Source organism: Gossypium raimondii, chromosome 1, assembly GCF_025698545.1.
Source record: "Gossypium raimondii isolate GPD5lz chromosome 1, ASM2569854v1, whole genome shotgun sequence".
Classification (NCBI taxonomy): domain Eukaryota; kingdom Viridiplantae; phylum Streptophyta; class Magnoliopsida; order Malvales; family Malvaceae; genus Gossypium; species Gossypium raimondii.
The window spans coordinates 22263708-22289540 of record NC_068565.1 but is presented as its reverse complement, the minus strand read 5'-3'; the positions used below and the strand labels follow the sequence as shown (position 1 = coordinate 22289540).

Genomic DNA, 25833 nt, shown 5'->3' with positions numbered 1-25833 from the left:
GATTAAGAGAATTTTAAAAATATTAAAGTCCAAAATATATAATGTCTAGAATTAAGAATATATATATGTGTATTCAAATTGAAACCATCAAATAAACACATAAAACGATGACTAAGAATCGATGCAAGGTCACATATTATGATGAACCTTAGGCCTTAGATTAATAAAGGTAATCGATAATATTATGGATTGTGATTTACAAATTTATCAATTTATAAAATTAAAATTAATTTATCATCATTCATACATAATCATCAAGCAATTATCAAATAATATATATTAAAAACATTTTTTATGAACAAAAATCTAGATAACATATAGGCACGTGATATGATAAGTAAATTTACCTTAACTTCTTATCTTCGCAAAAGTTTCAATAGCAACGCAAGCAGTCCATAAAATTTGACACAATCCTTAAAATATATAAATAGAACAAATTAAATAAAATCATCATAGTTAATCAAGAATTAAGAAAATAAAATCTAATATGAAAAAAAGCCTTGCAAATTGTTGCATCTTGTGTATGAAGCTTCAAATGAAAAATCATAGAGGATAAGTTTAATCTTCAATACATAAGATCTTTTTTCTTTGAGCAAGTTCATCTGATAATGTGTTATAAACTAAGAGAATTATAGAATGAACAAAATAAAAGAATAAAAAAAATAAAAGGATGATTCAGCTTTCACTTGGGATACAATAAATACAATAAAGTTATACATGCCCTTTATTTATAGGACTTTTAAGTACCATAAGTTACAAAGCATTAAAGACCAACATTGACGTACCCTATAAATAATTTAAGGATTATAAGATAATTAATGGAGTTATAAACATCAATGGATTTACAACATTTTCAAATTATTCATCCTAAACAATATATTTTTAAAAAGTATGCAATGTATGTTGTATTCCACCGTAATCAATAAAAGGCAGAGCTTTAAGCACATTGTACATTATATTACATTATTGATAAGAGAAGAAAATAAAAAACTTATGGTATACATTATATTAAATTACATCATTCATGGGGATGATTCAATATACGATGTTAGAAAATCCACTCTCAAGTCTTCCCTTTTCTCTGGGGTTCAAAAAGAGGTGCCTTGCTGATGAAGTTATCTAGTATTAGCCATCTCGGTTGAGGCATCGGACCATACATTATCCGGAATTGAAGCCGAAGCAACCTAACCTATGCTTTCTCCGGTTACTCAACTTTTTAACTTCACTTAGACCATTTTCATGGAACCCATTTATCTCGACAGTTCCATTCCTGTAGGAACTCAAAGCAACCTGGTTATTGGGTTTCGATACATTTGGCAATGGTGAAACCGGTACTTCTTTGTTATGGTTAGCTTCCCTAGCAAAAGAATTTGAATCTTCATCCCTGCATTACATCCACAGATCGAAACCGGAAAACCCAAAGACAATGCCGATCATTTGCAATTGTGATTTAGTTGACAAGAAAACTGGAGACCAATGGTAATGGCAAAAGGATATGAAAATATGTCAAAATATATTAACAGGGTTACCTCATATTGTTAATGTCACTGCTATTCTGGGACCTATCCAAAGTCATCTCCAGATTTTCCGCAAACTGTTCGGAGGTGGCTTTAACATTGTCCTCAGCTTTTAAATAAACAGCACCCTCTTCCAAATTTGCAGTTTCTTCATCAGAGAAACTGGTTCGGGAATTAAATTCATGTTGCTGTACTAATGAAATTACCTTATCTAGTGTTCTTAGAGCATCTTGCACCTCAGGACGAATAGAAATTTTTCTTTTATCATTTACGCCATTTGCATCAAATGTAATGTTATCGCCCTCCTCTGGTTGTGTACTCCCTTCAGTTTCTTCTTCCTCAATTTCACCAAAAGATTTTATCACTGTGTCTTGTTCTTTCCAGGGTGGAATTTCAACGGCATGGTCATTAGCACAAACCTTCTTTCCGATATCATGCGTGTCATCTTGTGTGCGTTCAATTAAACTCTCGTTCCGCAAAAGGAGGGCTTCACTTTTAGGCCCGTGTACTTCAAGAACTTCACCCGATTTGTTACTGGCGTAAAGTGCTTCACGTATTAGCGCAAATAAAGGGTCTCCCAAGGCCTTGCTGTAATCTTTGTCGTGGTTCGACACAGAAGCCACAGTCTATAAGCATTGCAAACCCAAAAATCTGAGAGATTTATTCGTTCCTAGTAATAATCTGCATTGTGAAAAAAGTTCCGAATGCCCTCAGCAATGAAACCTTTTACGATGAATAATCAGTTGTATCCATCTATACTCAGGATTTCATTGCTCAAAGTCTTCATTTTCCCTAAAGTACCCATGTCCGGCAAGAGTATCAAACAGGTATTTGGAGTATCAAACAGGTATTTGAACATGGGTATCGGGATATAATTCTTGAAATATATGGAAAAACTTTGAAAAAGTAAAGCATACCCGTATTTGACACTCACTTTCGAGTCCAAGTAACATAAGTTATTTTAGAATTTAAGAAGAGAAAAAAAAATTAAACTGGGTGTTCGGGGGAAATTAAGATGTCGTATTAGGAGAATGTATGACCTTTTGATAGAGTCTGAAGCCATTTCCAACAAGCTGCCTTGAGATGAAGTTTATAAGGGATGGAGGGACAAAATCCAGCTTCATATCCATGTTTGCAATTGTCCTCCAAAATTAACAAAACTTCAACATTTAGAGGAAAAAAACTGAAGTATACGAGAGGAATATAAAAAAATCCTTATGACAGGACTTTTCGAATCATATAAACACTGAACCACACAAATCTTGTCATCCCAATTTCAGGCTCTCTCCTAATCCTATCTCGAAACCAAAATGAACCATCAGAAGACCAGGATTTAGCTAATGCCAACACCAAATGTGTCGGGATGTTCAAAAAGTAAACTCCTCAAGCACATGAGCTGTTCAGGTTTCAAGTCCACTATCTTTGCAGTCAAAACTCCTGCGGTGCTTGTACTAACAGAGACCTAAGCCCTTTCTCGAAATGATACAGAATAATCTACTTTCCTATCTTCGTATGACAACTTAAAAGTATTACAACAACTCACCTAAAATAGCTTCTTTCATCGTTCACCTTCTGCAAAGCGAAGCCTCCAACCATGTCAATCCTTACAACATCCTTTGCTTCAGGAATTCCGTTATTAGTAAATCCATGAGTGGCTTTATCAATGCTGCTCACATCTGAGATCTACAAGCAAAAACATAGACGTATTTTAACTATATTTCCCAATGCACGGGAAGAAAGCCAATTGCAAAGTTGATGAAAGTATATCCAAGTATTTGAAGTCACTACAGTGTTGACGAGAATGACAATCAGATCTTCTTGAAAGTACTCGAAGAAGAAAAAGTGTACTAGAGCCTCCCTAGCTGACAGTGGCCATGCAACCTTCATCCTTCTCCCGAAAATACAAAAACAAGCAAGCATTTTACAATTTCAGGCCTCAACACAGTATTAAAAAAAAAAAGGGAAACAAATTTAAATAAAAATTTTGGGTTTTAGGCTCAACAAACCTCACTAGAGATATCTGTTCACCAATTCGGACCTTTTGTAAACAAGTAGAACTACTTATTTTGAAAGGTGGAAAACTAGACTGAGGCCACCTGGGAAAAAGTAAAAGAATACCACGCGTGCGTCATGGTTTAGGATCGGATCCGAAAGTAAAATGGATAAAAGTGTACAGAATTTGGAAACATGATACATCATATTAGTTAAACCAAGGATATAAAGAAAGAAAATGTCGATTCTGCACTCGAATTAAGTGGAAAAATGAAAACAATTCTTACCATTTCTTGTAGAGAGCTGACTCCCAAGAGATACATAAACCTACAACGAAGCGAACAGCTGATTTAAAAGTTGTTTTATACAATTATGACCGGTATTGAAAAGTCTTAAATTAATTGCATAATCTTTGTTCTCATAATTTTGGATTAAGTTGTTAAAGTAATTAAGTATGAGCTGAACTTACAGACATCCAAAGGCCCATCGACATAGCCTTCAACAAGTAATGTATGAAACGGAGTGCCATGAGGTCCTTCACGGTACATAACACGGAACTCTTCATTATCGTGCTTCAACTGTCAAAACAAGCTGATAAGGCATTTGCAGAGCAATTTATACAAGAGAACCACAGAGTGTCCATCTAATAGACCATACTTTCCATTCACCATGTGATGTTTCACTGGATTTTGAAACGTGATGATCATCAATACAAGTACTCCTTAACATGCCTAGAAGATTCGATACTTCCCGAGCCCTTTTGCCCAGTAAATCTTCACTAAAATCTGTCGGCAAAAGAAAAATTAAAAGAAAATGAGCATAGAGGGACTAAAGGACCCATATCAATGGCAGTTTAAATGCTATTAACCTTCTTTCTCATCCTGTGCATATCGTAAAATCTGATTCTTGACTAGGGTTTTAAGCATCTCGGGATCAGTCAGTTCAGCACAAGACAATGTCTTGTCCAGCCTCTCTCTGTATCGAGAGATTGCCTTTTCCTTTTCCATATTTACATCTGTAAATAAACAGTATTCAGCTCCCTCTTAAGCACTTGGAGGAGCAACTAACCTTGCGAATAAAAACCAATTCGATTAAGAACTTCACGATTTTTACGATGTTAAACAAATGAACATGCATATGCATATGCAGCTGTAAGGGACAATGTGCAGAATTTGAGCCAAAAAAAAAAAAGCCTGAAATCAAAGAAGCTCAACTTACATGAAGCTGAATGAGAATGAAACCAAAACTTTGTTCTCCAATCAGAATTCTGGGAAGAAGCCAGAATCAGAAAAGTAAAAACCCAGCAACCCAAAACGAAAATGCTGCAGATCTCAATGAAAAGTAAACTTCACTTCCTCAACCTCCAATGGCTCTCTCTCTTGATCTTGATAAAAATGCAAAAAGCCACTTGATTTGAGATTCCCCAAAAGCAAAATAAATGAACCACACTCAGCAATAAAATCGAAATTACATCTCTTTGTTATCTCTTCTTCTTGAACCGCACAGTACGTGCATGTTGGGTGGGTTCTTAGGACAACTGCGAAGAAGGGTCCCACCAATAAAGACATACTTCATGCTTCCGTCTTCAGATGTCTTAGGCCTAATTTGAATATAGAAATAAAATTTATTTTTATTAAGTAAATGAATTCAAATGATAAATATAAAATATATTTATGAATTAAAATTACTATGTATATATCTTTCAAATATATATATTGAATTTTAACTAAATAAACAAGGTTGACCTTTCCTTTAATATGACATATTAGAGAGATAGTTAGGTGCTATACATATAATCCGAACGATACATACCCTTTTAAATTTGACACATATTCTAAACATGTATTTTTAATAGGATTCACACCCAAATATCATCATACGTGCTTATGTGTGTCCCGCCTCGCTTTGGTGGCAAGGAGTGTTTGCATATATTCGGATGGATATTTCACCTTACAAAGTTACAAGTTACTAGGCATTATTGTCGCTATGGACATATAGAACTTTACATAGATTAACTTTTCATGATTCCCCGTGTTTTAAATTGTTTTGTGTTCCATATAATTTGTTATAATAATTTAATTTTAACTAATTAAATTACAAAATTACATTTATTACAAATTATTCTAAATTTTACTTCATTTGCCCGAAGCGAAGTGAGGTAACAATAAAATTGAAGTCTTAAATAGATCATGGGGATATCATATTGTTGATACCAATTTCATATTTCCATTATAGATAGAGTTAATTAAAAGGAATTTAAAAATGATATTTTAACGTCATATTTTATGTTATATTCATATAAAATCACCGTAATATCTACAAAAATAACTCTTATACAGCCTTTTCTTTTATCTAAAAGGAGTATTTCATAAATTAAAAAAAGAAAGAAAGAAAGTAATACGATATTAAATACGACCATAGGCATCGAACTTCAATACAGTCACAACTCGGACACATTCCATTACACTATAAACAAACCTGAAGAAGAAAAAACACAAATACATTCATTTAAGTGAATGAAAAACCTGAGGTACCAAGCATGGATGAAAGATGATCTGTTACCACATCCACGTGACGGACTTCTCAAAGGATGATATTTTCAGGTCAGTTAGGCGCATCGATGGTTCTATATCTCATAATCTCAACTCCAAGGTAGTCGAGACAGCCATGAACAGCAACATGAGGCTTCCCAACCTTTACTCGAACTGCAGATATTTGAGAGTGATTTGTGAAGGTTTTTGATGCAATCATTTGAGCCACTGATTCCAAAAGATCATGAGATGGCCCTTCCACAACTTCCTTCACTATGCTATTACATAAAGTCGCCAAATTTCTACTTAAAACCAATACATAAGATAAAAGATTCAATTCAATGTCTTTTCGGTTACTCACCGGTAAATATCGGTGTAACTAAGGGTGTCCGATAAGTTGTCAGATTTACCGGCTTTCCGAAGATCCATCCAAGCATCTACATCCACCAAGAACTTCTGACCCAGTTTTTTCTCTTCAGGCTTTACTCCATGGAAACCATGAAATTTCAAGCCCCTCAATATGAGTTTGTCCCCGGTTGGTATTCCATTTCCAATAGCTTCCATCCTCGTCACCTCCGGTACCCAGACTCGACAGTTCGACACGATCCGACACTGGACACGGATCAGATCCGGCGAAATCGAAAGGAAGAGGATACACGGCGGTGGCAGCGGCGTCGGCGATCGTCTACAAGCTCTGATAAAGTAGTTGCTGGAGGAAAAGAAAAGAAAAACTGATGGGGAAAGCCCACAACGGTAATCGGCAGTAACAGATAAGAAGATCTTCTCGTGGCTTTACTTTTAGTTCCTAGGGTTTTTCTTGTCAATGAGGAAGGTGTTTTTTTTTAAAATGCAGATTCAGCCCATTTATTTGACAAAATAACAATGGGACAATTGCCAACAGCTATGAACAGGGTTAAAAAATGGTGTTAATAATGAAATACTTCGAGAGCTTAGAAGAGAACATGAAACTGCTGAACGGAAGAAAGCAAATATAATCGTAACATCAAAATAGAAAACATATTACATGTCACTTCCCCAACGGTCTAACCTAGTTCCGCCTAAGAAAAGGAAAGGAGCTTTGGAGTTGGTTTTCAATGTAGCAGATAAGGATTTTGGTCAAGCATTTTACGCCAGTCCCATACCTTTTAATTTTGTAAAATATCATTGATTTCGAAGTTGGGCTCAAAAGTTAGCAAATCCTAATTTAGCCGACTATGTACCTCTTACATTTGATCGACTTCGGATGACGTTTTGAACTCAAGAGAGGGCATATGTTGATAGGCTTCTTGAACCTATACGAGAGACATGGAGGAAGAGAACTTCTATATGTTCTAATGGGTGGTCTGATCTTCAACAAAGGCCTCTAATTAACATAATGGCGGCTTCTTTGGGTGGTGCAATGTTTATCATGGCTGTTGATTCAAGTGACAAAAATAAAGATGGCGGAATATATAGCAAGCTTGTTCATCCAGGGCATCGAAAAAATCACACCACAAAAAGTCGTGCAAATCTATCCGATTTCAAAAGTGCAGGTGCGTTAATTGAATAAAAATTTCCTCATATTTTTTGGACTCCTTGAGTTGTTGATTGCTTGAACTTGACATTAAAAACTATCTGTGAGTATTTTGATCAATCATCTCACTATTCGGAATGCAGATGGGTGAATGATTTGGTGGGTGAGGTGCGTGAAGTGATCTACTTTATCCTAGACCATAACTTGTCACAATCTATTTTCAATGGATATTCAACTGTGATGTTATTGAAGGTAGCCGAAACTAGATTTGCTTCTAACATTTTTGAGGTTGAAAGCAAAAGAAGCATGATAGACAAAATTGATTTTCTGTTAAAGTTCACACAGCGTATATGATTGAACTTTTCAGGGAAGTAAGACTTGATAACTAAGACACAATGATAGAAAAAAAATAAGGAAATAGTTTTTTATCATGAAGATCAAGACTTGATAACTGGACACTCTAAGGCTTTTAAACGTAATCCAAAATTTTCTTCATGATAGGTGGAATAAAAGTATTACACCTATTCACTAAATGACTCATTCGCTAGTTCCGAAATATTATACTACGGAATGGTTTCAAGGCAGAAGTGGTGGCTTTCCAAGAAAAAGCTCTGAATGAAGACAAAGAAGTCACATTGTATAGAGATAAATCTTTTGAAAGTTCTTCACCAATGAAGATGATATTCGAAAATTGAACAATTCATTTTCAATGGTACCGGAAACGACAATTTTAGAATTTTATTTTTTGATGATCAAGTCAGTAAATGTTATTATTTTATATTCATGAATTTATTATAATGTTATATTAATTTTCGGTCTGAGAATTTTATTGGTCTAATAACTAATTAGGTTATAAGGATTAAATCATAAAATTGTAAATGTTAATCAGCTAAATGGCTTAAAAAGAAATTGTTCAAGGGTTTATGTGGCAAATAGAACCCTAATGTTATGGCATGGGCGATTAAGACATAAATTTTGGCCTTATTTTGTTATGAAGTTTGGTTAAAAATTAAGAATTAATAATAATAATAATAATAAAACAAAAGTGGAAAGAAAGAGAATTCTCTTCCTTCTTATCTTCTTCCACCGTTTCATCACCATTGAAGAGGGGGAAAGAGCTTCAAATATTCCAAGCATTCGACTTATGTGTGCAAAATTCGGATAAAACCGAAAAAATTTGGTTAACCGATCGAATTCGGTTAATCGGTCGGTTAACCGAATTTTTTTCGGTCGGAGGTCGGTTAATTATTTTTTAATTTTTCGGTTAACGGTTAATTAGGTTCGAAACCGGTCGGTTAACCAAATTTTTTCGATTTAACCGAAAAAATTAATAAATAAAATTATAATATATAAATAGGCCCACTATTCACCTAAACCCAATCCAAACCCAAGTATTCAACCCAACTCAATTACCCAACCCAACCCAACCCAATCATAAAAATTACAAATAATTTAATAAATAAATAAAAAATTCTAAAACTAAAGTCTAAAAGTCTAAAAATAATTTAATTATGTAGTGATTCAATTCGGTTAATTCGGTTAATTCGGGTAACCCGGTTAATTCGGTTAATTCGGTTAATTCGGTTAATTCAGATAATTCGGTTAATTTTTAACCAAAAATAAAAAATATATAATTTTCGGTTAATTCGGTTAACCGACCGAATTAACCGAAAAAATTTCGGTTCGGTTAATTTTTTTTTGAAAAAATTTCGGTTCGGTTAACGGTTAAAAATTTTGAAAGGTCGATTAATTCGGTTAATATTATTTCGGATCGGTTAACCAAATGAACACCCCTAGACTTATGCACGCAAGTAATTTTGAGGTACGTTTTTCGTAAATTTTATGTTTTTAGGTTTTGGAAATTTGATTTAGTTAATTTACATACTAAATCGTAAAATTTCTAAAGTTTTGAAATATTATGGTTCTTGAAGCTTTTGATATTAAATGGCTTGATTGTAAGCTTAGATGTGATTAATGATTAAATTCTAAAGTGAAATTTGTTAGTTTTGAGTATAAAGACTAAAATAAAAATATTACGAAATTGATATGAAGTTTCTATAATTATGGACTGTAGAGAGTCTTAGAAGGATGAAATTGAAATAGATTTGTAAAACGAAGCTCAAATGTAAAAGTTATGATTGTTTTAGCTTTAAGGACTAAATTGAATAAAATGTAAAACTTTAGAGAAATTATGAAAATGAAATTAAATTATCACATGTAAAAGTTATGATCATTAATTTAGTATAAATACTTTTGTATTTACTTTTTAACTAATTTGTATTGGTTGGTTGTGTATATAATATTTTTTATAATATTAGTTTTTGTTTATAATTTTTAATGAATTTCTTCAAAAAAATCAATAAACAGAAAATTTAATGTAATTATAAAATATTTTAAAAAATATTTAACTAATTTCGAATAGGTTATGTTAATGTTATTTAATTTTAAAAATATTTAATATTAAAATAATACAAAAATAATCATGGTTTGAATACTAATATTAATATAATATAATTCAAATAGCGTTATAAATAATTTCTTACAAATTATTTATTTTATATATTTATTTTAATATTAATATTGTTAATATTCTATTTTTTAATTTTATATTTATCTTTACTCTATTTTAATCATTTAAAATAATAACTCTTATTATATTTTTCAAATATAAATTTAATTTGATAAATGTTATTAATATGTATGTATTTCTTTTTAACTATATTTTAAGCTTAACAATTTATTATTCATTAATCTTAATATTATAACATTAATTTTAATTCAATTAAATAAAAGATTAAAAAATTAAACAAAAGCCATGAAATAACTTAAAAGTTAAAATGTAAGGAGTAAAAGAGTAATTTACCTAAGTTGTAAATAAGTGCATCAAATATAGAGTGTCATGTGTCAAAAGAACAGTAATGTGAACATTTTAACCTCTTATTGCTATAGTATATATGATTTGTATTTTGTTTTAATAGTTTTATGTATTAATTCATTTTTCAAAACTATTTGGCATTTAGTATAAATTCATTTACTTAGCACAAATATATATTTGATATTATAAAATATATTATTTAATGAACTAAAAATATTTAAAATCATGTGCAACACAGGTCACATTAGAAGTTAGTGGTTAAAAAATTAAAATTATACAAATAAGCATAAATGAAAGGATAATAAAACTATCAAACATCATATTTATATATATATATATATATATATATATATATATATATATAAAAGCATGAGTTTGGAAAAACTTTTGAACCAATGAGAATACCCTTTATTTTTTATCGTATTACTAAATTGACATTTAAAATCTTTATAATTTAATTTAGAATTATTAGTTATAACTCTATTTAAAAATAAGTTTAAAAAGGAATTAAATTAAAATAAAAAAGGAAACAAAATCATAGCAAAAAGATGTGGTATTGGGTCATTTGTCCTATATGCGCAAATCAAAATCGGGCAGATCTTTACTCGGAGTAAAGCATAAACGTAGAAGAATTGAATAAAAAATTGATGAAACCCATTTACGAGCAAGAAAATGACATCGTGATTTGCATTGAATCCTAATGAAAAAAAATAGATCAATGAAATGTTTGTGCGATAAGTTTAGCGAATTTTTTTCTATATTATAGATTATAGGAAAACGGGTCAAAACTTATCTTTTTTTAATCTCATTTTGAATTTCATTTTATTTAAAAATGTATTATAAAATAAAATTATTACTTGAATAGATGTCTAAGTATATAAATAGAGATTGATTTTATCTTTTAATTACCGCTTAATTAAAATTAAAATTAAAATTTGGGATAAATCTCAAAATTATACATGAACATTGATTTAATATGCAATTATATACATGAACTTTAATTTTATGCAATTATACACGTGAAACTCTAATTGTGGTTCAAATGTATACTTAAAACTTTAATTTTGATTTAATATACACATTTAAAGAAATAAATACATCAATTTATTTTTATATTAGATAAATATAATTATTTATGTATGCAATATATAAACACAAAATGATGTTATATCAATAATTTTATTAATAATTTACAAGAATTAGATCAAATCAAAATTTAATGTATAAAATTGCACAAAATCAAAGTTCAATATACAATTGCACATTAAACTATAGTTTATGGATTTATCTCTTAAAATTTAGATTTACAAATAGCATCCATTAGTAGCATAAGTATCTTAAAAATAAAAATCGAACAACAACGATACATGTATGTAAGATCATTTTAATTTATTTTTTATAAGTTGTTTATTCCATGCAAAACAAGTGCTTTTTATAAATTTTTTTACCTTATTATTATTATACTTTAAAACGTAAACGGATGAGAGAGATTCTTTTAAGAAGTAAAAGAATTACTATATAAGATATCGATAATTATTTTTAATCACTATTATTAAATGTGTTTATTAATTTAATGTAAATATCTTTCATGAATCATTATTATTGATGCATATTGTTTTACCTTTTAATTTTAATTTAATATTATAATCTACTTTCAATTAATTCTAAAATTTTATTTTTATTTATAAAATATTAGTTACATTAAATATGTTATATATATTAATTTATACGTACCATTAAAACTAATAATAATAAAAGCTCCACGTTACTTTGAATTCGATGGCTAAAAACTCGTCTGTACGAAAGTTCAACCCAAAATTTTAGATTATATATTGAACAAGAAACACGCTCAAACCTTAACAAATTTGATACCCCAATACAATATTAGATTATATTTTTAAGGATTTTCTTTACCCATACCAAGCACATGTTTACTATTTATATAAATTATTTGAAATATTTTGAATATAATGTATCCATAAAAATTTTAAACTTAATGATGTCGGTTTACATACATATATATATAAATCTTTACATTTAAACGATGTTTATATAATAATTAAGATTTTTTATTATATCTCATTATTGCCTGCAATTATGATTTGTGTAGAAATTTTAATTTAAAATTATTATGTTAATTAATGGCAATAAAATCATAGTTAAAACTTAATTAAAAAGAAGAAGAAACATTTTAGAATTTAAAGAATTATCCCAAAATTCAAAATTTTCATTGTCAGCATTTGTTGATTATATATAATATATATGGTTGACGTTTAACTTCACTTCAAATATATTTATTTATTTGGGTTATTATATTTTCTTTCCTCAAAATATCTATAGGAAAGTTTGACAAAAGAGTATAAAATGTAAAGGAAAAAACCATTAATAACAAAAATATATTATAGTTAGCCATCGTTTTTGAGGAGGATTTATATGTGAATTTCTAAAATAAGTAAATGGCTTCTAGAAGTGGTCAAATTATATAAATTCGGCATTTAGCCTTTCAATTATATTTTTTTAATTATGGTATCTAAACCCTTTTTTTCATTTTAGTATTTAAATTATTATTTCCTTGAAGTTTTTCATTCAAAAACTTACAGCTTGTTTGGTTTGGTGTATTGGCTAAGCCAATACACCCCTAATCGGTGGGCCCCATTTAATCCCACTTCAATCCTCTGTTTGGTTCAGGGTATTGGCTAATACCCGTCTATTACATTACACCCCTAATCCCCAAAATCCACCGATTTCTATTACGTTCCTCTTTCTCAGATTAGGTGCTGCTTGAGTTTTAGACCCTGTTTTACCCTCCTGCTTCCCCTTTCCGTCTTCTGTTTCTTCCTTCTGTCTTTCTTTTGCTGAAGATTACAATAGAATCGACGCTTGGCCTTCTCAACCTTTTATTTTCGGAGTTTACTGCAACTGGAAAGGTAAATTCATATTTCTAACTCTCTTTTGCTCTCAAATTTATATGGATTCCTGTATTTTAATTAGCTTAAGTTCCGAGTAGATTTCTATTTCTTAAAGGTTTTTGTTGCTGGTGGAAATTGGAACTCGATTGCAATGTAAATTGTCTCGTTTTCTCTGTTTTAATTAGCAATGTAAATTGCTTCAAAACCCAAGACTGAAAAACCAGCTACTCCTCGAACTACCACTCGACCCTCGGGATTTTAAACTTACCCTGTTTCTCCTACTTTGGCTCGATTCCTTGGAGCCCCAGAGGCTTCCTGCCCGATGTTGTTAAGCATATCCGAGCTATATCAAATCCCATAACCTTCGTGTTCTCTCCATCTCTATTAAGTCCTATATAAAGTTATATTGTTTGGTCTAAATAAATGTGGGCTTGAGTAAATATCGGGAAAATGTTGTTCAATTTTGGTAGTTAATTTGTACCATTTATTAATGGTTCTTGTTATGAGTTGTTTGCTTGATGGCTTTATGAGGTTTCTTTACCCTTTCCATGGGCATTTGTTCCTCTATAATATATTTTTTGTGCTTGTTAATCTTGGGGTTTGGACCTGTTTGGTGTTTATTGTTCAAGAGTAGTTAAGCTAGCAATCGTAGTAGGATTAAATTTTATGAATATTCATTTGCTATGATTAGTTTCATTGATGGAGATTGGATTGTTATGGTTCATAAATATAAGTTTAGCCTTTTCACGCTTTTATATATAGCTTACATGCTAGCTCATTGTTTCATTTTCCTACTAGCGTGTTTTTGTGGTGTTTTAGTTCTCTTCTTTCTAGATTTCTACCTCCTAAGCAACATTTTCACCTCTACTTCCTTTCTATCCTTTAATGCTTGCTCAATTACGGTTGTTTTGAAATATAAAACTAGTCACTTTTATCTCGGAAGACAAACAAACAACAAAATTAGTCAAAAATAACCTGCCTAATCACATGAACCCTCTGAAGTCTGAACAAAAAATAAAACCACTACTGAACTGCACATGATATCTCACTTTAAAATTTTCGTTTTCTACAACTTTATAAGCATCAAGATTGGGAGAAAGAAACCAAAACATAAAACAACTTTGTTTCACTAAATGAACAAGGATTCCTAACATTTTAACATAGCCATGAAATCAAACACTAGCCCATCACTAGCTGTTCTTACTCTTCTTCTGTTACTTTCTTTATTTCTATCTCCTGGGGTTAATACAACTTTTTAGTTCCATTATTTGCTCACCTATTCCTTGTCTCGTTGAAGTAGTCCCCTAAAACTGGGGTTTGATTGAAAATTAGCATATGTGATCTCATATACTTTACCAGGAAATATAGGTGCCTATCTAATTCATGTGTGATTGATTTTAATACTAGTCGAATTCTTAGAAGTGTAAATTATTTTGTATATTAGCACAGTTGTTAAATTTCTTGCGCCTAGTGTATCGACCCTTTGTTGTTCCAAAAATTGATGTTCTATGTGAAATTTTGTAGGTATTGAACTGTTAGCTACCGATTTGCTCGCAGACAAAAATCGCTGGCAAGTCAAGTCAGTAGTTGCAATTGAAGAGGTTTGTTAACTTATCCAATCTTCTAAAATTGTAAGACTTCAAAATCAAATCTGAGAGAAACACAAGAAACACATACATGCTGATTTTTTCATGGACTTCTAATTTTTTTGGAAATTATTTTCTTTTTCGGTCTTTTAGGTATTTATTTTTATCGTATTATGAGTTTAGTAGTAGATTCTAGAAAGATTTGATATTGAATTGCATAAGCAAATGAACTTAATTGCTCTTGGATTTGTTTAAACAAATATTTTTGTCTCACCATTTATGCCTACAAGTATATACAACAAGTCTATTTAACAAGTCCTTCCGAACACATTTTTAATTGGTATTAAAGCCTAATAACATAAGCTTTTGGTGTGAATTTCTATTAGATGGGGCATTAGATATAATCAAACTAATTAAAATTGTAAGGTGCTTAAAATTGAAGTAATAAATTAGAAACATTTTATTTAAAAAACTAATTAAATGTGTATATTCATATGCAACACATTATTTAAAAATATTTTAAATAAAACAAATTAAAATATTATTCATATATCATTACATATATATCGACTTTTGAATATGTATCAATTTAACCCAATCCAATCATGAGTAAATTCATATAAAAATTGGATCATTAGGTATAATCAAGTAAACAACTTGATTAAAAACAAATATTCAATATATTAAAATTGGATCATTAGATATAATCAAGTAAACAACTTGATTAAAAATAAATATTCATTGTTATTATGATTGATTAAAAAAACTTGATTAAAAACCAAGTATTTGGTAACATTGTTGATTAGAAAACAAATATTCAATATATTAAAATTGGATCATTAGATATAATCAATTAAACAACTTGATTAAAAACAAATATTCATTGTTATTATGATTGATTAAAAATAACTTGATTAAAAACAAGTATTTGGTAACATTGTTGATTAGAAAACAAATATTCATTGTTAATGTTAATGTTAAAGTTCTATTTTTTGCTTCGTTAAGATTCTAAATTTGTGCTGATCATTTTTCTTTGATAGTGTGATATTGCTTCCTATTGAAGCAAATAAATTATTTAATTTCATTTTACTGTTATTGAAATTATGATTAGAGAAATGTGACTTTTTTTACTGCGATTTGACAATATGGAACACATTAATATATTGCAGTAATGGCTCGTCTGCCTTTAATTGCACAAAGTGTGAGGCGACAAAGAATTGGTATTGCATTGACAATTTGGTTGGAAATCTGTAGAATCGCGATTTGGTTCTTATTTAGAATGGGTGCCAGCCTTAGCCTACATACTTATAGACCAAGGATTAGGTCCTATACCGTAGATTTTTATGCACAACGGGATTATGTGAAGAGGCTTGTATATGCTAGTGACGAGACTTGTATTGAACAAGTACGGATGAATAGAGCTGCCTTTTTTAAACTATGTGAGATGTTAGAATCGATAGGGGGATTGAAGTCGTCAAGGTTCATGCTTGTTGATGAGCAAGTAGCAATGTTTTTACATATCATCTCCCATCACCTAAAAAATCGAGTTATCAAGCATCACTTTAGGAGGTCCGGGGAAACTGTAAGCAGAGCATTTCATAATGTTTTAAATGCTGTCATACACTTACAAGATGTCTTATTTAAAAAGCCGGACCCAGTTACAGCTGATTCTTCTGACACAAGGTGGAAATGGTTTAAGGTATTAGACTGAGTTTTATATATAGCTTGTACAATATTTAGTTGACTAATATGATTAATCATAGTGTTCTAACTCAATGTTCTATATCATGTGATATAGAATTGCTTAGGTGCTCTTGATGGAACCCACATCAAGATTAGGGTGCCAACAGTTGATAAACCTAGATATCGCACCCGAAAAGGTGACATAGCAACAAATATGCTAGGTGTTTGTACACCTGAGATGCAATTTGTTTATGTTCTTCCTGGTTGGGAAGGTTCAGTTGCCGATGGACGGGTGCTTCGAGATGCCATTAGTAGAAGACATGGACTAAAAGTTCCTCATGGTACAGTGTATAGTTAGAGGAATTTGAATTATTCATTAAGATCAAACTTTGTTTTTGAATTAATCATTTTTAGCCAATTTATTTTATAGGTTGTTATTATCTAGTTGATCTTGGATACACAAATTGTGAGGATTTCTTGCACCATTTAGAGGACAATGATATCATCCGAACGAGTGGCGTCGGGTTATCAGCCAAGTTCTCCGCAAGAGTTTTTTAATATGAAACATGCCTCAGCACGTAATGTCATTGAAAGATGCTTTGGCTTATTAAAACTTAGATGGGGAATACTTAGGAGTCCATCGTTTTATCCTGTAAGGGTGCACAATAGAATTATTATTGCATGTTGTTTGCTCCATAATTTTATTCGAACCCATATGAGTATTGATCCCATTGAAGCGGAGGTGGGAGAAGGATTACCTACTAATGTGGTGGATGACGATGAACTGAATATAACAAATATTCATCCATCAGATGCTTGGGCTACTTGGAGGATGGAACTAGCCAACCAAATGTTCGATGAATGGCAAGCATCTAGAAATTAGTTAGGTTTAGGGACAATTTGAGTTTGAATTGATTTGTTGATGTTATTTTATGTATCTAGTTTATTAAACTTTGGTAGTCTTTGATTACAATTCTGTATTGTACTAAACTTTGTTGAATTATAATTTAATTATCTTTTCATTCAAAGATGTGTTATAAATTTAAATTTAGTATTGAACTACCGATATAATATATATAAACTGTTCACCTTTTGATTCATGATATTCAAAATAGTAAATAATGTGTATTTGTTTTTTTCTTAAGAACAATATGTCGTGTTCCACCAACGGTGCTTCTTCTCAAGCTTCTCGAGGAAGCAAAAGAAAATGGGTTCGAAGAGGATGCACCTTGGTTTCTTGCATGGTGGATTTGCACAATGTAGGAACATTTAATGCTGATACTGGGTTCAAAGCCGGTTATTTGAACGAGCTAGAGAAAATGCTAGAAAAGGCTTTACCAAGAGCAATGTTGAAGGCGAGACCAAATATTGAATCTCGGATTAGGTGCCTAAAAAGGGAATGGTCAGTCGTCTACGACATGCTTAATGGTCAGAACAACAGCGGTTTTGGTTGGGACGAGCATAGGCAGCTCGTTGTTGCTGAAGATGCTGTTTGGGAATCCTATGTTAAGGTAAAATGTATTTCAAGTATTAATTTGTTTTTTTACAAAACACATGGACTAATATGATTTCCTCGTTTTTTTTAGAGTCACAAAGAAGCCTCTCAGTTCAGACATCGTTCTTTCCCTTACTACAACCAGCTTACTGCCATATACGCAAGAGATCGGGCGACTTGGAAAGACGCTCAAACAATACTGATGTTCTTGAAGAAATACATGCCGAGGATGAACGTACTACGATATGAATGAAGAGAGAAACACATTCTATGATCTGCGGTCGACGTCTCTTTAGACGACATGGATGTTTCGCACGGATCCGCGAGGAGATAGAGACCAAGGGGGTTCCTCATCTTCAAACAAGAGAAAGAAGAAATCTGATGCTCGTGATGATGTGTATTCTTCATTTGAGGAGGCTGCCACCTTGTTGGGGGAAAAAATCCAGGCCGTTGGCGATAAAATCAGTAGGAGTATTGCCTCCGAGGTGGTAGTTCAGCACAAGTCAGAAAAGAATATGGAAGAAAAAGCTTCAAATTTATATTCAGCCTTATGGTCAATTGAAGGTTTAACCGACGATCAGTGGTATGATGCTTTGAGTAAAATTCCCGATCATCCAAATCAAATGATCGTTTTCTTTAGTTTACCTTCTGTTGCCCGATTGGAATGGGTCAGAAGATTTCTTTCTCACCATTAAATATCAATGTTCAAACTTTTGATGTTGTAAAACTATATAACATATGGATTATGATGTACAATTTCATTTTCATATAACTTTTCTTAGTATAAGTTAATTATGTTTATGCGAAAATAATTCTCAAGTTATATTTTTATTTTAGTAAATTCATAAGAACATTTTATGAAATTATATTTAATAATAATTATTTTAAATTGTATTAAATCATATATTTTAATTAAAATATATTTAATATTAATTATTTCAAATTTTCATTATATTATGATTTGAGTAAATTCATATAAGAATATGAATTATTAAGAATTTTATTAAATTATATACCAAAATTATAATGTATTTAATAATAATTATGTTTAAATATGATTAAATTATTTATTATTGATATTAATAATCTTATTAAAATTTAAATAACAATAACAAATTTCGCTAATTATAAGAATTTTATTAAATTATATATTTTAATTAAAATATATTTAATAATAATTATGTTTAAATATGATTAAGATATTTATTACGATAATAATAATCTTATTAAAATTTAAATAACATTAACAATAATCATTTACCAAAACAATTTTCTCGCTAATTATAAGAATTTTTTAAATTATATATTTTAATTAAAATATATTTAATTATAATTATGTTTAAATATGATTAAAATATTTATTACTGATAATAATAATCTTATTAAAATTTAAATAACAATAACAATAATCATTTACCAAAACAATTTTATGCTAAGGGTATTCTAGTCATTTTAGTTTTTTCCATTATGCTATTACACCTCTATTCCATTCAACCAAACACAAGATTACTATTACGCCTCTATTCCATTACATTCAACCAAACAGTGGATTAGCTATTACACCTCTAATCCAATACACCTCTAATCCCAATACACCTCTAATCCAATACACCTCTAATCCAATACAGCGAAAACGCACCCTTAATATTATTATAAAGAATAGGTAATATACCCAACAATTGATGACATGATATCCATTAAAGATTTCAAAATATATAATATCTAAAAATTATACAAAACTAGCATTCAAGTTTTGGTGTTGTTGATTAAGACTAGGCCCTTTGAGTATCTAGGCACAAGTCCCACCATTTGTAATTGCGATGTGTGGTATTTACTCACAACATATGTGTATGCCATGGATGAGTTTTTGTCTTGTTCTTTCATGTTCTTTGTTTGTTATGCTTTGCAATAGTTTAATTCCTTTTTTTTTTAATTCAATAGTTGTAACACCCCTAACCCGTATCCGATACCGGAACAGGGTTACGAAGCATTACCAGACTTATAACTCAATTAAACAAACATCTCATTTACATTTCACATTCAAATCAATAACCATTCAAATTCATTCATATAGTCCCTAATACGAGCCTTCGAGGCCCAAAACAAACATTAAAAATGGTTCGAGACTAAACCGAGTACTCAAGGAATTTTTAGGAAAACATGAAAAATTTCCAGAGGTACAGGGGCATTTGAAATGGGGCCACAAGCCCGTGTCAAAACTAGTGAGCATATTGACTTGGGTCACACGGCCAGACCACATGCCTGTGTACCAGGCCGTGTACCCTTCGAAATGGCCTCACACGCCCATGTGCTAGGCCGTGTGAAAACTGGAAGGTATACTGACTTGTACCATACGGCCAAGCCACACACCCATGTGCTAGGCCGTGTAAACCTACTGACTTGTTTTCTATAGAAGTATCAGGGGACACACAGCCGTGTCACCTAGTCGTGTGTCACACACGACTGAGACACATGCCCGTGTCTTTGCCCGTGTGGACAAAAATAGGCCATTTTCCAAGCCATATTTCTCACCCAACTTGGTACCAACCTAAACATAACCATTTGCATACAATCATGTCATAATTAGACATTCAAAACCAACCAATATCAAGCTTATAACTTGTTAATTATGCCTCCAAAATATACCTAAATGGTCCAACACATATATGCATCAATGTGCCTAAACATATCATGCATGCCACTTATCCATTTCAACCATTTGATACCCAAAATACCAATTCACAAACAATGCATTCACATGGCATTCATACACTACATATAAAAAGGCTATTTATACATATATATATCACAAAACATACCAAATTCAAGCCAAGTCAAATGGCTAAAAACATGACCAAAACATATAAGCTACCATTAGCTAAAATAACCTATATATGCCATTTAACCCAAAATATAAAGTCAAAAGTACCAAAATAAAGTTTGATAGTGTGATGAGATCCTCGACGACTTCCAATTCAAATGAGCTTCTGAAATACTATTAAACACAGAAAAATAAACAGAGTAAACAATTAAGCTTAGTAAGTTCGTATAATAATTAATTAAACTTACCATTTAACCACAATTTAGGTAAGTAATTCAAAGCATAACACAATTCAATTTGGCTAAAGCCTACCACATAATCATTAACCAAGTTAGCCATATATTCATATAAAAACCGAGAATCATGTATGAATTCAAAATTATTAAGTTCTATATACATGTACCATTTATACAGTGTATCCGTATAACATACATATATAATTTCTATGTAAATACCTGTAATAGTACGTATCGAACTTGTATGATCTCATAATAACACTATGCTTGTTGAACCACTTAGAATATCGTTAGATACGCGGGTGGTACACAGGAGGTGTACTGAACTGTAATCCGTCAATTCTTGTACATGTATGCTCATACGAGAGATAAATGGTAAGCTCCTCCAAGCTGAATAACGGTAAGCTCATACGAGCTGAGTATAAGTAAGCTCATAAGAGCTGGAATCGGTAACCCTAATGACATGTCATTTGTATCTTACAAATACCTAGGGTTCAAACGGGGCTCGGTATTCTTCGTATGTCGTCGGTTATGCGCTCGATAATTATACATAATAATTAAATCATTCACATACATATATTTCAATTAAAGCATATAAATAAAAAATTTAATTACACGCACTTACCTCGAACTCATACGGAGAAATACAATTGTTTCGTCTACAACTTTATCCTTTCCTCGAGTTAATTCTGAATGTTGCTTTTCTTTATCTATATAATCAAATTTTACTAATTTAAGCATCATTATATTCAATTCAACCCAAAATTCATGTTATAAAAAATACTATTTTACCCCTATACTTTTAACTTCTTTACAATTTAGTCCCTAGGCTTGTAAAATGAAATTCATGTAATTTCATCCACACCTAAGCCTAGCCGAATTATATATGTGTTTATAGCAGCCCATACAATTCACAATTTCACACATTTACCACACAATTTTCACATTTCACAAATTAACCCTAATTGACAATTTCAACAAAACTCACTTAACAAAACTTGTTTAATTAACAACAAGGATTCATTTTCTTCCATTAAACTTCAAGAAAAACTAAAATTCTCTCATGGAAAAACCCTATAATTTCAACCATTTTGCAAATTAGTCCCCTAATTAGCTAGATTAAGCTACAACAATTCCAAAAACATAAAAATCAACAAAAACAAACACCAAATTCACTTACATGCAAGAGTTTATTTTTGCTGAAATTTTGAGCTCTCCAATGGCCAAAACCTTGCTGAAATTTTCAATTGCATGTATGGGAAAAAGATGACCATTTTCTTTTATTTAATTTTAACCTTTAATTGGCTAATTACCTAATTACCCTTACCTAACTTTAAAAATAAAAATTTTTCCAAGCCATGCACATCCACAAATGGTCTAATTACCATATAAGAACCTCCACTTTAAATTTCTATAGCTATTTAATACTTTTAGCTAATAGAACACAACTTTCGTACTTTACGTGATTTTGTCATTTTTCACAAATTGAGCATACAAACGGTCAAAATTCTTAACAGAATTTTTATACTATCATATTATCATGCTGTAGATATTAAAATAATATTAAAATAAATTTTTTGACTTCGGATTTGTGGTTCCGAAACTACTATTCCGATTTCACTGAAAACGGACTGTTACAATAGTGGTTTGATTTTTCTTTGTAGTAGCTCGGCATATAACCTATGCTATATTTGTGATTGTGAAACTTTAAAATATGTATAATTTTAAAAAATATATAAAATTATAAAAAATTATTTATAATATATAAATCCTAAAAAATTATATAAAATATAAAAAATATTAAATTAAAAATTTATTGAATTTTAAAAAATATTTGTATAATATAAATTATATAAAATAGAAATAATTCAAAAATTAAAAAAAGCAAAAATTCTAAAAATTCCATTTTTTAAAAACATATTAAATCGGTAAACGATCAATATCGATCAATGCCATCAACATTGGTCAACGATCGGTTAATGATCAACAACCACAACATCGGTTAATGACCATGTCATTGATGATATAGGAAAAAGTTAAACACATGGCATGGTCTCTTTTATTAGATGTATCACCTTTTTTAAACACCATTAACTTTTTTAAGACAAAACTGTTAGAAAATAATTGTTTAAATACCAAAAAGGGACAAAAAAAATTTTAGGTACAAAAGTGAAAAACAAGTATAATTTAGAGATTAAATCTTGATATAAACCTATAAATTTAGATATTTATTGTAGCTTTATTTTGTCAAATATTTTAAGTTAGGTCACTCAATCATTAGAGGTTTTTTTTTTGCCACTTAATTATGAAATATTATGCTTTGGTCACTAACATTATTGGGTTATACATGGTCAACTATTCGTTAACAGGCATTACACCTTTAATGGAAAGCTGGTATGGAATGTTAAATTTGCTACATAAGCACCACCTAATTCATCTTCTTCAACTTAATCTCCTTCTTCACTTCTTCATATATTTTATTTACCATAAGAAAAATGAAGAGAAATGTATGCTAATAATGAATTATTCCAAAACGCCATATATCCCACAACTTTATTATCTTCACCATTCTCTTACTACCAAACCTTAACTAATCTCATTTCACACACAACCCCATCATTGAAAAAAGTCCTCACCTCATTAATTCACTATTCATCATCATCGACTCACATATTCCCTTTTCATTGATCTGTAAATATTTTTCAATCTAAACCAAAACCTTTATGGTGAGGGAATAACCCACATTAGGGGAATGGTCTCAATGCACATTAGTGGATCTTTTGAGAAAACAAGGTTATTGGAAAAATTACATTTTTTGGGAATTTTGAGGCATATTCTTAATAGGTAAAGATGGAGAGTTGAATCATAAAATTATGGTTTCATACTTTACTCCATGATACCTTTACAACGGTATATCATATGCTCAAAATGATTGAGTGATGAATGAGAAATTGATGATTAAAGTAAGCCACTTGGAAATATTGTTGAGAAAAAAATAAAGGCTTAGATCCCACATTGGTTAAATACCAAAGTGTGAGATGGGTTTATATATGTGAACCCTCTTGAAAAGTAATTGAATGATTAAGCTTGTAATCTTGCCTCGTGCATAGGGGGTGTAGGTCCAAACCCGACGGGGTTGAGGCACACCAGCACAACATTGGGTGACATGAAATGTTCGAACTGGTCGGGCCCAAATCAACTTAAAGATATTTTAAGCCCAGCTCAAATTTATTTTCCTCAACAGACATAATCTGCTTATATATGGACAGTATCTGATTTGATTTAAATTTTAAATCAAATTGATTTTTTGGCTCTTTAATGGCAGATTTTTTGGTTATTTCCAAATTTTCCACCATCCTAAATGCCTATAAAAAGCTGTGTATTCTGCACAATTTTACACACTCATACTCTCTCACACTGAGACTCTTTTACTCTCAAAACTCTTCATTTTCCTCTCCGTATTTTTTCAAATGTTCCAGTGATAGAAAAGGCAAAGTTCGTTCGTTGATCATTGTAGAGGTGCTACAACTTTGATCACTGTTGTTGTTGTATCCTGGGAGACATTTGACTAACGTTTCTCTCAGTACCGTAGGAGCGACCGAATCTGTCTTAAGGAAACTACTTTTCACAGGCCTCAACGTTTCGTAAAATCTAGATTCTTCTTTATTTCAATTTCTTCTTATATTATGGTTTTATTTGATTTTCGTATTTGATAAATTAATTATAAAAAATCTTTTTATATTTTATTTCATGTGTTTATTTATAATTAGTTATATGTTCGATAATGTGTGTATTGTCTAACAATCTTAAGACAGAACATGTTATTTTTCAATTTTCTAATCCAAGACAAATGAGACATCAAGGCGAAAAAAAATATTTTTTCGAAAATCAATTTTCTTTTAAAAATTAAATAAATCTATTTTGGGTTTTTTCCCGCCGTTCAACAAATTTCTTTTTCCACTAATTTTGTTTTATTTCCAAATGAATATTAAAACTAATAAAATCTGTTTCACAATTTTTCTCGCCTATTAACAAATCCGTTTTGGGATTTATTCCTTCCATTCAAAAGATTTTATTACATTATTTTGATTTTATTTCCAAACATGAATTAAAGGTAAATAAAATCGGTTTCGGGATTTATTCCCACCGTTTAACGATTTTATTCTAAATTTTGTTTTATTTCCAAAAACAAGTAAAATAAAATCCGTTTCGGGATTGATTTTCGCCGTTCAATGATTTTATTCCAAATTTTGTTTTATTTCCAAAAACGAGTAAAATAAAATCCATTTTGGGATTGATTCTCGCTGTTCAACGAATTTATTACATTTTGATTTTGTTGCTAAAAATGAGAAATTAAATTAAATAAAATCTATTTCGGGATTTATTCACACCATTTAATAAAGATTTATTTGATTTGATTTTGTTGCCAAAATGAGAAATTAAATAAAATAAAATCTGCTTTGGGATTTATTATCTTTGTTTACCAAGATTTTATTTGATTTTATCTTGTTCCCAAATTAGAATAGAATTAAATAAAATCTATTTCGGGATTTATTCCAACTGTTTAACAAGATTTTATTTGATTTTATTTTGTTTTCAAATTAGAATAGAATTAAATAAAATGCTTTTGGGACTTATTGCCATCGTTTAACAAGATTTTATTTTATTTAAATAA

General features: G+C 30.6%; 3 protein-coding genes across 6 annotated transcripts; 1 reads left to right on the top strand and 2 right to left on the bottom strand.

Moving 5' to 3' along the window:
• Window positions 1–821: 821 nt before the first annotated feature.
• LOC105785415 (uncharacterized) lies at window positions 822–4877 on the bottom strand. 3 transcript variants are annotated; one of them, XM_012611495.2, is made up of 11 exons: window positions 4728–4877; window positions 4378–4572; window positions 4167–4294; window positions 3979–4087; window positions 3797–3836; window positions 3524–3613; window positions 3306–3405; window positions 3061–3200; window positions 2558–2660; window positions 1530–2143; window positions 822–1384 (listed from the first exon to the last, which is right to left on the bottom strand). In XM_012611495.2, exons 2-11 carry the CDS (start codon window positions 4514–4516, stop codon window positions 1159–1161), a joined length of 1689 nt encoding a protein of 562 aa, XP_012466949.1. In that variant the 5' UTR covers window positions 4517–4572; window positions 4728–4877; the 3' UTR covers window positions 822–1158. The 3 variants fall into 3 exon arrangements, with proteins under 3 accessions (XP_012466949.1, XP_052488868.1, XP_052488870.1); XM_052632908.1 differs by having other exon boundaries at window positions 4378–4577; window positions 4728–4875; XM_052632910.1 differs by having other exon boundaries at window positions 4378–4524; window positions 4728–4874.
• An 85-nt stretch (window positions 4878–4962) lies between these two features.
• LOC105785416 (dihydroneopterin aldolase 2) lies at window positions 4963–7268 on the bottom strand. Of its 2 annotated transcripts, XR_001130974.2 has the most exons (3): window positions 6402–7268; window positions 6035–6318; window positions 4963–5109 (listed from the first exon to the last, which is right to left on the bottom strand). XR_001130974.2 is itself a non-coding variant. In XM_012611496.2 (2 exons), exons 1-2 carry the CDS (start codon window positions 6602–6604, stop codon window positions 6114–6116), a joined length of 408 nt encoding a protein of 135 aa, XP_012466950.1. In that variant the 5' UTR covers window positions 6605–7268; the 3' UTR covers window positions 5825–6113. The 2 variants fall into 2 exon arrangements, 1 of the variants encoding a protein (XP_012466950.1); XM_012611496.2 differs by lacking the exon at window positions 4963–5109 and having other exon boundaries at window positions 5825–6318.
• Window positions 7269–16094: 8826 nt separating this feature from the next.
• On the top strand, window positions 16095–16964 carry LOC128039681 (protein ALP1-like). Its single transcript, XM_052627827.1, has 2 exons — window positions 16095–16622; window positions 16722–16964. Exons 1-2 carry the CDS (start codon window positions 16095–16097, stop codon window positions 16962–16964), a joined length of 771 nt encoding a protein of 256 aa, XP_052483787.1.
• The last annotated feature ends 8869 nt before the right edge of the window (window positions 16965–25833 follow it).